Source organism: Homarus americanus, unplaced genomic scaffold (genome assembly GCF_018991925.1).
Source record: "Homarus americanus isolate GMGI-L3 unplaced genomic scaffold, GMGI_Hamer_2.0 scaffold34921, whole genome shotgun sequence".
Classification (NCBI taxonomy): domain Eukaryota; kingdom Metazoa; phylum Arthropoda; class Malacostraca; order Decapoda; family Nephropidae; genus Homarus; species Homarus americanus.
Window position 1 is genome coordinate 23,169,974 of NW_024741901.1, and position 14,937 is coordinate 23,184,910.

General features: G+C 37.2%; 1 protein-coding gene across 5 annotated transcripts; it reads left to right on the forward strand.

Annotated features, from left to right (window-relative positions):
• The first annotated feature begins 22 nt into the window (after nucleotides 1-22).
• LOC121876083 (lysosomal thioesterase PPT2-A-like) lies at nucleotides 23-14,037 on the forward strand. 5 transcript variants are annotated; one of them, XM_042381007.1, is made up of 6 exons: nucleotides 23-311; nucleotides 2,011-2,152; nucleotides 3,444-3,548; nucleotides 4,735-4,867; nucleotides 5,628-5,768; nucleotides 6,277-7,061. In XM_042381007.1, the coding sequence occupies exons 1-6, from the start codon at nucleotides 159-161 to the stop codon at nucleotides 6,278-6,280; spliced, it is 678 nt and encodes a 225-aa protein (XP_042236941.1). In that variant the 5' UTR covers nucleotides 23-158; the 3' UTR covers nucleotides 6,281-7,061. The 5 variants fall into 5 exon arrangements, with proteins under 5 accessions (XP_042236941.1, XP_042236937.1, XP_042236940.1 ...); XM_042381003.1 differs by lacking the exon at nucleotides 6,277-7,061 and adding an exon at nucleotides 12,990-14,037 and having other exon boundaries at nucleotides 30-311; XM_042381006.1 differs by lacking the exons at nucleotides 23-311; nucleotides 6,277-7,061 and adding exons at nucleotides 758-875; nucleotides 12,990-14,037.
• The last annotated feature ends 900 nt before the right edge of the window (nucleotides 14,038-14,937 follow it).

Consider the following 14,937-nt stretch of genomic DNA (forward strand, 5'->3'; position numbering starts at 1 on the left):
TGTGTGTATGTGTGTGAGTGTGTGTGTAAAAAATTGCTTGTAGAGGTCATTAACCCGCACGCACTGACGGAAATACCACACCTGGCACCTGGCCACTGACAGTCAGCTGGTGCACCACACAGTGAGGGGCCGGCACCACTAGGGGCTGGTGGTGTTATATGTTACTGTTGATAATAATGAAAGTGTCGTTTATATTGGTGCTCACCTTCTTCAGTGTGTTGTCATGTACAGCCTACAAGCCAGTGGTTATTGTCCATGGGGTGTGGGACTTGAGATTCAGTTTAAATTTCTTGGCTGATCATATTGAAGAAGTAAGTACAATAAGGAGTGTTGCAGTAAGAGTACCAAGCCTATTGATCTCTTCTGTTTTAACTTTTAAGTAAATCACCGGATACTTTAAACAAAGCATTAAAAGTAGCTGATGTATGTAATAAATTTGAGTTGTGTGTGTGTGTGTGTGTGTGTGTGTGTGTGAGTGAGTGAGTGAGTGAGATTGGATCACCTGAAGATTATCCCCAGTTAAATTTAATTTAAAATTTTAACACCTTAATATTACCAGAGAGGTAGGACTAGGTCAATTTAAATTTAGTTAGGTTAGGTTAGGTTAGGTTAGGTTAGGTTAGGTTAACATTACGATGGTTCTCTTAAGGTGAAATAAGATAGGGAGGATTAATCTTCAGGTGATCCAGTTTATTAGCCCTGTAAATATTAATTGTTATGGACACTTACCATTTGTTGAGATGTTTCCATAGGTGCAGGGAACCATACTAGAGTTATGAAGGACTAGATACAAGGGACCACCTCAAGAATCTCCATCCCAGCTTATTTCACCTAAAGATTAACCACCCTAATGCAACTCTAACTAAACCTAAGTTGTAAGTATATTGATGTGAAGTAAACCAGGGGTAAAATTCAGTTTCGGCCAAAATTCCCTAGTAGTTTAGAAATTAGTTTATCCTGTGTATATTGGTGTGATTTAATCGAATTCCACCTTTATTTCCCGGGGAAAAGTACCCGTTTTAGAGTTACCCCCTCCCCGCAAGTTAACAAAAAACTTTAAAATTAATTTCCAAAGTTGTTATTCCTTGCCCCTCATTGAAATGGGGTTAGAAATGCTCCAAATAAGAAAATCTAAAGGTTGGGGATGGTTAAAACAGTCGGCCGTGTATCCCCTCCACCCCCCCCCAAAGGTAATGAATCCTAACTAAACCTAACCTAACCTAACCTAACCTAACCCCCAAATCGGTACTGTACCTTACGTCACAACACGGCACCTCATTTCGCAAGCCCCAGAGCCCACAACAGACGAAAGAACACACGCATAAGTAATGCGCGGCCATAAACTGTTGTAAAGATATGGAAAAAAGTTAAAATTCATTTCAGAAGTTATTTTTCTCTGCCCCCTGGTTGAAATGGGGGTAGAAATACTCCAAATAAGGAGATCTAAAGGTTGGGGATGGTTAAAACAGTCGGCCATGTAGTGCCCAAAACTGCATAAATACCAAAAAAGGTAAATAAGATAAATATGAAGGTAACTTAAAAACAAAGTTGAATTGTAACTTATAGAAAGAGAATCCAGCTGCCTGCTTTGGCTGGTCCTGGTAGTGACGTGTTGATTTCTGTAAGAGTTGGTGCTGATAAAAAAATAAAGTGACAAACTAAGACACAAAATAGAAAAGAAAAAGGAACACTTACTTACCTAGAGGCTAATGGGACGAGACACTGGAGGGAGGAACTGTTGAACAATGTGTGGCATCTGCCTCATCCACCCACTCATTATACAGTATAGTACACGAGTGAACATATTTTGATTCCTCAGTCACATACAGTACAGTATACATAGCATGCTGGCAGCCCTTCACCCTAACAAGCTGGGTTGGCTTATCATGACACATTGTACTGAGAAAGGACATTTACATCATATACACTTGTAGTTGAACTTCACATAAATCAGGTAAACATTGTAAAAGGAATTTTTGCTTAACATTAATTTTCAAATTTTGCTTTCAGCATCACCCGGGCACGAAGGTTCACGTTATCGACATGCTTCATGGGTGGAAGTCACTTGCACCACTCTGGTATCAAGTGAAGAGCTTCTACTCCCACATAAAACCTATTATGAATGCTTCTAAGGATGGAATTATACTCATAGGTAGGAAACTTTTTGATAAGTACCCATTTGAACAATTGAGTGTGAGATGAAGATGAAATGAAATTGTTTACTTTGGAAAGAAATAAGGTGTGTGATTGATTGGATATACACAGTTTCTTGTCGGCTTCTGTAGTGTTACATGATTTTTCATTAAGTTTTTTGAGATACAGTACAATGTCTTGTCTTTTAAAAGCAATGGTACTATAACCAGTTTCTTTTACTTAAATAATAAAGGCTCTACAGTACATCATACAGAACACTAAGGAAGGCTGGAACTACTGATTGTGGTAACCTAAAACTTACTTGTAGGTGAATTAGGTGAAGAAGATGGTGTTCACTGGCTAATATGATGGTCAGACTCGTTACCTTCAAGCTTACCTGGTGTCTCTTGTTTACGTTGGGAATCCACGACTAATTGATAGAAGAGTTACAGTCACTAATGATTAGGGTGATAACCTAGGTGTTCAAACCTCAGACATTTGTTACTATGCACATGAGTCACCCAATCCAGAAGCAGTCATAAAACAGGACTTGAGGATTAATTATCTATTAGTATGTACAATATTAATATAACTCTGGAAATGCCGAAATATATAAAATTATCTGGGAAAATCTCGGCATATCTGGCCACCTGCATCACCTACCATGCCTCTGTGTCACCTACCATGCCTCTGTGTCACCTACCATACCACTGTGTCACTTACCATGAATATGTCACCTACTATGATGCTTCATTCTTCACCTGCAGTGCTGGTAAGTGTTACTTTTTTACATTTTGTAATTACATGTACCCTGTACTGTACACATATATGGGTCGACAATTTTTTATTTTTTTATTTTTGTAGGAGGGAGGGGAGGGTGGAAGTGTCTCGACAACCGGAATTTGGGATAACTTAGCAAGGCCAGAGCCCCATATGTGCCAAGTTATCGAGGGTTTACTGTAGAAAATTTCATGTACAGGATAAGTTTATAAAATCTTAATGTCCTTAACAAGTACTGTGCTGTGTGTCCTTAGTTTGATTTTGTCACTTACGGTATTTAGATTTGTGATGACAGGCAACTCATGATCCAAGGAAAACTGTTTAAAGTGTGGAAAAAATACAATACTCTTTAGCAATACAATATTGTACAGTATTATGCTTTCACTACTGTCTTTCAGCAGTTATGTAGCGATGGATTTGGGTAATTGATATATACTGTACAATATAGAAAAATGGTGTTGGTTCAGATGTGAGTGCAAACAACTAAAAGGTTTTCTTTAATGATATTTGCATTCCTCTCTTTATTTCAGGGTATTCCCAGGGAGGCATCATTAGCCGAGGCATAGTGGAATCCTTGGATCATAATATCACGACCTTTATATCTTTATCTTCGCCCCAAGCTGGCCAATATGGAGGTTAGACATTTATGTACAGGTATTGTATTTACTTGTGTACATAGAAGATACGTAGTGGTACAGTACTTTTATCCACAATACAGTACTGTACATAGGGATTCACGGCCTGAGAATGCTCATTACTGTATCCACGACACCAAGAAGTTAACCAAAATTGGAGGATATTTCAGATTAGGAAGAAGGAAGAGGAGAGAGAAGAAGAAGGGGAAAAAATTGAAGAAGTGGATAAGAGAGAATGAGTATTTTGTGTCTATCTATATTTTCTCTCCTCTCTCTCTTTCTCTCTCTCACACACACACACACTCATTATCCAATACCGTATAGTACAATACTGTCAAAAATTTCATTCTTACATTGGTGATTGAAGGTTGGCAATTGAATCGTTGAGTACAATTAGTTAAACCAGGGGTTCCCAAGCATTTTCCAGTGCAACCCCATCTAGTGCTGTCACCTGTCCAGTGTGACCCCAAGTCATTACATATATAACCTTACTTGTTTTTACAGTTAAATACTGTATGTAAAAAAATAGTCCATATTTATTCTAAGACGGCACAGTTTTGTATATATGTAATGACTCGGGGTCACACTGGACAGGAGATAGCACTATGATTATTATAATTTCTCACTAATTTGTTTATACAGTACAGTACTGTATTAAATTGGTTTAGTGACTCTTAGGTGTCATGTTCCTGGAAGAGACAACAGATGGTGAATCTACACACACTGTCCTTAAGTGAAGGATCAGTGAGAAAATGGGGGATGGGTTCCTAGCTGACAAGACAACCCCTTAACTTATCCATTAACTTACTCTATATAGTACAGTACTTAACAAAACATGAAAAATAAAAATTATTATAAAATAGATAAAGGCTCTTGGCTGACAAAAATGAATACTGTTTATTGTACAGTGTATAACATCTCAAATATGAATTTGAAACTCCCACATAGTAGAGAGCATCAATGATCTTCTGAAGTTGTTTTGTGGAGCAGCACAGTGAATTTAGACCAATGATGTTCTCTCACACTGTTAACACTACTATTTACTACCTCATGCATTTTGCCAAAGCAACAGTATTCTTCAAAACTTAGGTTTCAGCAATGTTTGGTTTGATCCAGTCATAGCACTATAGATAAAACATTGCATCAATTTCAAAAGTGATATTCTACCATTTAACTTTCATTACAGATGACTTTCTACGACTTATCTTCCCACAGTACATAAAAGAGACAGCATATGAAGTGTTTTACTCAAGAGTCGGCCAGAGAATATCAGTAGCTAATTACTGGAATGATCCCCACCATCAAGACCTCTATTATAAGTAAGTTTTGTTTCATAGTGCATCATTCCAGTGTTATTGTAATTATTAGCCTCTACAAACATATACAGTAAGTCCTCGCTTAACGTTGTGGTACCATTCCTGAAAACCACGACGTTAACAGAATCAATTTTCCCCATAGAAAATAGATAAAATACGGGAGTTACGTTCCCCAGCCTCCCTTTGCCCCATAAAATACATTACATATACAGAAATTAAACGATATTTTTATAGAAAATAGTATACTGTACTGTATATATAAAAATAAACTAAATCATTTTGTATTGTACTCACTGATGGACGGAGGTGGAGCGAGTGTGTGGTGGGTAGTGAAGCGGAGGAGGAGGAGGATGCTCCGTACAAAGTACAGGTAGTCCGTGACAACGTTATGCTGAATCGACGGGGCGTTATCTGAATCGTGGGTATCTAAAGAATAGCGACGTTATAACGAAACAACGTTATCGGGGGACAACGTTAAACGAGGACTTACTGTACAGAACTATACGTCATCGCCCCCTGAATTTTTTTTTTTTTATCCATGTCTTCACTTTGAATCTTGAAGGTCAAGGTACAGTGGTTGAGTTCAGTATGACACATTACCCTTGGCATGTGTCATATGTGATTACAGGTACTACATCACTGCATCACCTGTCTCCTAAAGTGTTTTCATCTCTCATCATTCATCTGAAAATTTGTTTTACTTTTTATTTAAATTCATGTCCGGTATTTTTATTATAATCTTACGCTAGTATTTGTCCTACAGGTACTCAAATTACTTACCGTATCTCAACAATGAGATCAGCGGTTCCCAAAAAAGTGAATACCTTAAGAATTTTATGAAACTTAAGAAGCTTGTTCTGATTGGTGGTCCAGATGATGGAGTTATCACCCCGTGGCAATCAAGGTAAGAAAAGGCAGTTTTCAATTACCAGCACTGTGCTGTTTATGTTTTGAGAATTATGTTTTATTTTCAATTTAAAGTTTCAAATTCTAATCTTCATTTTGGTTATGATTGTTATGGTAATATGCATAATGGTATTTTTTGGTAAAATGGAATCATAACATCAGCAATTGTCTTTAGCATTTGTTACTTAATTAATTTTGTGTTCTAAACTTTAGGTATTCAAAATCATAGCTTAATGCTGATAAATCTTTAACAGTATCAGAAAAATGTCAGAAAATACAAGAATATTAGCCTAATGAATTTCCTAATTATATCCATGAAATTCTTTGTTTAGATTCTCTCAAATAGTAAACGGTTAATATTGGAACATTTTGAGGAAGATAATCTTGGGTACTGTACAATAAAGCCTTCAGTCAAGTTCAGCCCTTAGATAGTCCAGATAAAAGAATAGTCTGGATTAGATGAACATTCCTTTAAACTTTGCTATTTTGTCTGTTGCACACTGTAGGTGAGTATTGGGTGTGCACAGGCTCTTGAATGTACCTGAACATGTTCCAATGTTTCTCAAGCTTGGACCTAGAGGAGCTCACACATGGATCTGTTGCAACATTCACTGTCTGATTATTCCAAGACTTCACAACTCTAACTCCAAAGCTGTTAGCTCTGACAGTTTTCTGTTCTGATAGCTTCTTAAACTTTTGGCTATAACCTTGAATTTGGTGGCCTTCCATTAACTCTAAATATGTGCTTATAAACAACTGTACTATGTATTAAATTGTCTTTTGCAATTGTATACATTCTCATTTCTTGGTAAGTAAGGTGTCTGAGTGCCACCATTAGTTTGAGAGTTTCCCTTTGGACGTTCTCATTTATTTGGTAATCTTTCGCATGACTCAGAATTACAGTACAGTACCCTAAATTATGTCGTAATATGTAGGTACCCATAGTGTTGCCAGAATCATTAGTCTTATTTAGTCACAGGGTAATGTTCCTCTCTCATATTATTTATCCCAGAAAGATTTTTTACTTATACTCTTTATGAAGAGTATCTTTCATCAGAGGTAAATTTCAACAGTTGGTGTTCCTTGATTCATCCATCTCCCACTTGTCATGTCTCTGCTCACTCATCCTCATAAATTCTGATCTCAGTGAAAGGATATTGTATAGCTTAACTGTCTAGTGAATAAACTTAAAAGAACTAATTATGAGTGTTACCGCAAGCAGTAATGAGTAGAATGACACATAAACAAACATTATGTTATGCTGTAAGTCATGTCATGTTTATTGGGTGTGTCTGCCCGTATACAGTATATAGAGTGTTGAGATGGTGTAAGATGAGAGACCCAGAGGAGGTGAGGTGTTGGGTGGTAGTAAGGGAAGCTTGTTTGTGTATAATCACCTGACTCAGCCCTCGCCCATCGAGCGAGGTTTCGGGAGGCAACAGCAAGGTATCGGCACTGTAGCTATCCAGACCACAGAGGCAACACCTAACCTGGTTCCTCTGTAGTTATTCAGATCACAGAGGCAGCACCTAACCTGGTTTCTCTTGAGACTTTCAACACGTAAGTTTAACTGGTACTTATTGTGTACACAGGTAGACTGTGTCCATTGCATCGTTTATCATTGTGACAACATAAAATATGGCAAATTAAGTACTCATTGTAAGTGTTAAGATTAGACTAATTACATAGCTATGATTGTCATGTATGATTTAGTACTAAAATGAATTGTATTCAACAGGTTTGATCAAATTATAACGTTCGAGTTTAACGTGAAGAGTCTGATTATCCTTTAACCGGCTGAATGTCGGTTATAATGAGAGTGTACAGTATTGTGATGTTTTTAAATGGAGGTGAAACATTACAACTCCTTTCTTATATTTATATTAATAAGTTTGGTATCAATGAAACGATTATTTTTTGTAGGCAAATGAAAGCATGAATAAAAGTGTTTTTACTAGAGAATTGGAGTGATGGGGACAGTCATCTATTGTGTGTTAAGTGTGTACTGGTCAACTGATGATAAAATCTACCTTTCCTGTAACCACTCATGGGAACTAAGGAGGGCCTGAACCCCTACTTCCCTTCTGTTTAAGGTATATTTTTAAGCAGATTCACTTTGTTTATTGTTTTCCAGGACCTACTGTAACCTCCATGTGAGCCTGGTGTTTGCTGTGTATCCTCTCATTCTTAATATATTAGTTCCAACACTTGACCCAGTCTTGAAAATACTTTATGTAAACCATCCTTTGATAATATATTTAGCAACCCATCAAGGTGTTATTAACTTCGTTGTGTTGTAACTGGCAGCCTCAAAGCTTTTTTTTAGCTTAGAGGAATGGAAAATATCACAGGCAATCAAGTCAGATGAGTATGGGAGATTGGACATCAGTATGAAGCTAAATTCTTAGATTATTTTATGACAAATACAACTGGCATGTGCAGCCACATTGTCTGTTGTCTTTAAGCTCTGGTCACTTTTCTTGAAGGTTTTGCCACATTTGGTTTTTCACCTTATGGATATAGTAATTTTCTAATACTGTGACAGTCTGGCTTCTGGGTATTCATTTGTGATCTGAACAGATTTTTTGATAGCTTGTGCTCATATTTTGAGTTTGTTTGAAGTTAAAGGCCACCTCTCTCTCACCTCACCGTCTTGTTTCTCATGACCAGAAATTTTTTTATTTTTTTACTGCCCAGAAAAACTTGCACGAGACATATCTTTATATTGTTACACTTATTGGACCACATGGTGAAATTGGACATTTACTGAGTCTGCCAGCAGAATTTGATAGCCACCCTTTTACAATGCACAAATCCATGATTGGTAAGCATTACCTTGATTAATTGACGCATTCATCTAACTCACCGATTAGCATTAAGACTTGCTCAAGCTTGTTCTCTCAAGATTTTTTTTTTCAAAAGTTCTAATATTAAATTACAAATCTGTAGTTGGAGCATATAAAGTTTTTTAAAGTGTTTCTAAAATCACTACTAAAGTGGTTAAACTGACACAACCAAATTGCACAAGTATGTACCGTATGACATCAGAGGCAGGATGTCACCACTGGCCTTTCTGAGAGGAATATCTTTTGATTCCATACTACAAAGAGTTGCATTGTCATTGGTCTAGATTTTTGTACATCATTACCTGGATGTGGGGGCAGCAACCGAGTGGATACAACACTTGCCCCTATCCTAAGGGTTGCTGGTTCACGCTGTTGACCTCATCTGTGAATGGGTCACTAACTTTGCAATAAGGGAAGTGAAGGCAGTTGAGTGCAGTGCTGGTCACACCTTCTTGTTGGCCAAAGACATAGTATACAGTGTGCTCAATTCACACTGTCCCAAATGGGCCATCAGACCCATGGGACCAACATTCACCAAGATGAGGATCTTATGTGTCCTGCCTGTGTGGCCATGGGAAGTATGTAAGGTTAGTTGTGTGCCTGTTTTTTATCCTAAAGGTGGATGCATGTCATGTTGTACAGAGAACTTGTAATTTCTGATGTTGGGCTGACTTTATATAGTACAGGTTCTCTAGAACAGTCATAAGGTATTAAATGATAGATTATTCCTATAATCCCATTTTATAACTGATATTGGACTGGGGGACCCCATTGCTTGCCTTCCTCGTAAGGATTATACTGTAGTATATTGTACATGTACGTATTGCAAAATGGCTTGCACTTCTACTCTTCTAATTTAAATGGTGATGGGTATCTTCAAGGAAACCTTTTGAGGGTGCTGAATTCTGCAGGAAGGAATACTATATTTATTAGCCATAGACTGTGTTCTTGGGGATTTCTCCAGGTATTACCTTTTATGACTTAACTGGTAGCATAAAAAAGCCCTTCAAGTAGGATCTCAGTTGTAAGATGGTATCTCAGTATTTCAGGACCAATCCATCATTTATCCTCTTTTTTCTGAAATACAGTACTGTACTGTACCTGAAAATTTTCACAAATCTCAAAATTACATATAAAGAAAATTATTTAACCTGAGACAACCATTATACGTATAGCTGAAGATAGTTTCCTGGAAAAAAGTTGACCCCAAGATATAAAACTACAGATACTGTGTACCTTGATTTATGATAACTTTATATACAATTTTTCAAATTTATGATAGCAAATAATTTACTTCTTCACATGTAATGACCCATTATATCTAAATAAAGTTTATGTTGCATATGTTCCAAGTTGTATACAAGCCAATAAAATCTTCAAATCCACCTCTACACTGTAACAGAACTCTCCAGCATTTTATTTCATTTTGAAAGTACAGTACATGTACAGTCTCACCCAAAAGTTCATTAACTCTCCCAGCCAGCTATTGCTGCACTGCCTGCTTCAGATGTATGATACTGTCTCAGTACCAACCAGAACATGAAACCGATACGAATAAATCTAAAGGTTTGAAGTTACAGACTCAAGTTCATACATCTGAAGCAGGCAGTGCAGCAATAACTGGCTGGGAGAGTTAACGAACTTTTAGGTGAGACTGTATAGTAATTTACCTATTTAGAGATGTCAGGAAAGCTACCAGCAAGTGAAATGAGATGTAGCAATACCTCTAGTGGTAAGAAGCCCTGCAAAGCCATCACTTTAGATGTCAAGTTGGAAGGTGATAAAACGTGTTGAGGCTGGCAGAGAAATGAAGGCCATTGGTAAAGTTTTAGTGCTACAGGTATCTCTGTCTACTGTGGCAGCTGTCAAACCAACTGCTTTTTTTATGTGTGCAGTACACTGCATCTTCGATTTTTATGCATGCAAATCTTTAAGTTGTGTTGCAAAATACAGAGCTGTATCATTATACTATTCAGTATTGGAGATTTTTTAGCCCCAAGGAATGTATCTTCCACTTTATATTGGGAGTCAATGGATAAATGTGATAAAATTTTTATTATTTGATTTACAATGTGGTTTTCAGGCATGCAATAGTGTACTGTACTGTCAAAAATACACTGAGGATTCCCCTCAAATAATATTATTGTCTCATTCTGTTAAAAATTTAATTTAACATACATCACATGTAAAAGTTTAAGTTTAATGGGAAACATTGAGAAATATTCCTAAGTGATTGATAGCTCTTTGTCACTCCTCTGTCCTTGTCACCTCACCACCATCATTTTATAGTACAGTACAGAAAATTAATAACCACTAAAATGTGTAAAAGATGTTGAGCCTATTGGTGTAAGTGAGCATGGGTAGTGACGCAGTGATTTTATTATGGTGTGAGTTGCGTCAAGGTGTGTGGACTCATTTAATTGCTTACAAATATTTATGGCACTTGATACAACTCATAAAATTTGGCATTTTACTGAATAAAGGTTTGTATGTTATTTTTCATTGTTGTGCTTTAAAATATCAAATATTAACAGCTGCTGTGACATAAATATTTGTAAGTACTGTAGATTATAGTTCACCACTGGCTGTTCTTGTTGCTACCTGACCCTCTCTGCTTCTGAGCATTATTCTTTTCACTTTTTGTCTTAAGTTCGGCATCTTTCAGACATATTGGTGAATAATGTGATCATAAAATAAGTCAAGTATAAAATTTCAATATTGTATGTCTGTACTCGCCAGAGACATCTGTAATCTCTAAATAAAGTATTGGGTACTGTTGAAGTGAGGGGTGGTGGTGGTGTGGGTTACTGGGGGGATAAATAGGTTGTCTCCCTCAACCTGTTCTCATCCATTTTCTTCCTCAATCTTCATCTGGATTGCAGTGGTGAACATTTCAACCCAAGATGGCTGCTTTGAACATCTGATTTTCTGAGTGTGAAGTTCCTTGTAGCACATGATCTTGTCTTTTAATGCGTGTGGAACCTTAAGAGTGTTTCAAGCAGACTATGTGACATGTGCTGTGAGATGAGCTCTTGACAAATTTCATTATTGGGAATCACCTTTTATACATTGCCTGTACATTATTGTGAAATTACATAGAAAGAAGGATGACTAGTACAGTACAGTTTTTGCCCATAACTCTACTTCATGCATTGTATAGTGAAGCTTGCAGTGTGGAAATAGAAATTATAGTCCAAATTGGTCTGTGGTAGTTCCTGTACTGTATTCTACCATGCCTAAAGTTACATAAAGGAATACCTCACGTAAAACACAATTCTTGCAAGGGATTAACATAATACCTTTGTAATAAAGTGGGTTACACCACAAGACCTTGTAGAGTGCAAAGAAAAATAAAAAATCCATTACTAAGCATCAATCCTATCCAGCAATGGTCATGCTGCCAGCTTGAGGCAACATACGGTATGTAAATAAATTATAATATACTGTATACAATATTAAGGGAATTGGGTTGAAAGGTGGTCTTATTACTGATTGATGAAGGAGTGTGCAGGGCAGTCACAGGGTGTGTTTAGCTTTGCCCTGGTGGTGGCATGAGGGGAGACCAGGTGATGTTGCTCAGATTCTTAAAGCATTACATGAGGTCTGTAGAGCTATGTGCTAGTGGTATAGTAGAATGGTGGTGGTGTAGATGTTTGGCATGCAAATGGTTGAAGGGTGGTGGCAGCTGCAGCAACAAACATATACTGTACCATGACTGTATCTCCAGAAATAGGCAAAAAGTTTTTGAAATGTGCCACTATAAGAAAATGGTAAAGATTGATTATAATGATAGAAAACAAATAATGTACTGTGAAGCTAAGATTAAGTTAAAGCAATGAGAAAAATGCTGGATATTTATAGAATAGAGAAATTTAAACTCTTTGGCCATATGGTTAAGGATAGGGGGATGATGGTAGAGATTATAATGGGTAAAATTTAGAGTAGGGGGACCAAAGGAAGGGAACAAATTCATTGGAAGAATGTAATTAATAAATGGGTCCCCAAGAGAGACAGTCCAATTACTGTACTGTGGGTATATCTAGAGTGGAGGGCCATAGTTACAACACTCGAATATGATGATGGTATCATTATTGAATGCATGTAAGAATAGCTGTCCCATCATTAACAGATTTTCATCAGTGCTACTTTCTTATGACTTTTTTCACCTGACACACCTTTCTCAAATATTTGTGTATAACCTACCTATCTATCTACTGTATATAGGTTTAACTAGCTCTAATTTGCATGGTTTTAGTATCTTTTTTTCTACAAATGGTGAAATTATTTGTATCTTTGAGGTATTCTATAACTTGGCTATGTAAGAGCTATAAGATGACTTATTAATTCATTTTCTTTTCTTTTTTTTTTTACAGCCATTTTGGATATTTTGATAAGGACGAAAATGTGACAGAGATGCGAGACCAAGTGTTCTATCAAAAAGATTTATTTGGCTTGCGTACCCTTGACAAAGCTGGAAAAATTAAGATCTATGAAGTTGCTGGAGTGTATCACACAGACTGGCACCACAACGTGTCCGTCATCAAGGACTGTATATTGCCCTGGCTGGATTAGGGTTTCTAGTTGTTACTCGTGGATTCTCCATCAAAGCATTACTTATGTTAACAATGTTTTTACTTTCTTAGTTTGAAAGTATGATATGTTCAAACTGATGTTCCAAAATAGATCAAAGTGGTGTTGTAGACTTGGTTGATGGGAAATAATGAATAAGGAAATATACAGTACAGTACAAGAAAATAAAGGTGTTTTAAACCAACCTTTCATCTGGTACTTTTTACTTTTAACCTCTTCACCACTTATCAACTCGTTAGCCGCTTGGGCAGTTGGTCACGTCTCTGTTATGCACTGTTGGCAAGTACTGGGCATGAACTGGCTCCTGAATTTATCGGAACCTGCTCTGGTGTTGGTCAAGACTAGCCTTGAAAGAGCTCATACTGATGTACATATTGTACCTCCTTTATAGTATAGTGACCACCCTTGTACAAATACTTCCTTAATCCACATACTATTTCCCTCTCAATCTCTGAACTCTTTCTTCAGCTATTTGTAACATACAGCAGCAGAGCTTTACCTGTGCTTGTTTGTTAAAGTTAATAATGCAATCCATTTCTTGAAATCTGGCAAGATAAGTCCATAAAACAAATGAGACATCTGTCGAGTTTACAACTGTATACAGAGCCTGTATTTTGGTATTCAATATTATTTTCATTAGTCACATGGTAGCTATGCAGTATTTACTGATTAGTCACAAGGTAGCTATGCAGTATTTACTGATGTGAAAACCTGCTCTACAGGTTAGGCAAATACTGCACGACAAGAGTATGACTGCATTTATTCATATACAAATACTGTATACTGTAATGATAATAATATATACTCACATTTATATTAAAATAATGTTCAGACCTTCTTTTCTTCCAAAATCCTGTTGTGTGTTCATAGCCAATATGTTAAGAAAATAATGAATTGTCTGCATTATTAAGGAATTCTTAACAAAGTTTATGCATTAAAAATAGCAAAATATATGAAATAACAAATTTAATCATGCTATATATATATACACAGTACATATACTGTATAGCGTTAACTCCACATACATTGTACAAACAATGCAGTAGTATGCTGGGGAGTTGCTGTGTTGTGGAGGAGCTTCAGGAGAGGTGGTGTTGCCGGCTGGATAGCGTGAGGTAGAATGGCCTTCCCAGTGAGGCAGTGGGGTATTTATACAATCCTGACTACTCAGGAACGGAGGTCGTAGTAAGAAAGGTGCCGCTGATTGGCTGAGGTGAGGACGGCATCTGTACACACCTATCACACACACACGTTCCCTCCACTTGTACACACCTGCCTCACACACATATGTTGCTTAGACCTGTACAACACTAACACACACACACACACACACACAAATGTAAACAAACCACAGTACACATAAATGTAATGAATGTAACTCTCGCTCAATACAGTATGACAAGGGTTCGAGCCTCGGCACAGACACACATGTGAAGGGTGTTATTCAGTGTGACCCTAACAAACATCACAGGTTTTCCAGTCCCCAGTTTCCTTCTGTACTAACACTAGATAGAGCGCCAAAATGGCTAGTAAGCTGATATGTAGCAAAAAGGATATTGTGGCGTTTTTGGGATGTTTGGTTCACACTCAGGATGGGATGGAGAAAGGAAACTCACAATGTGCTCTCATGTATACATGTTGTATTGGATGTACAATGCAGCTTGGTGCTGGGAAGGCAGCATGGTTACAAGCGTGATGTAGAGAGAGCTGGTTGGTGAGGGTGCTCAGAGG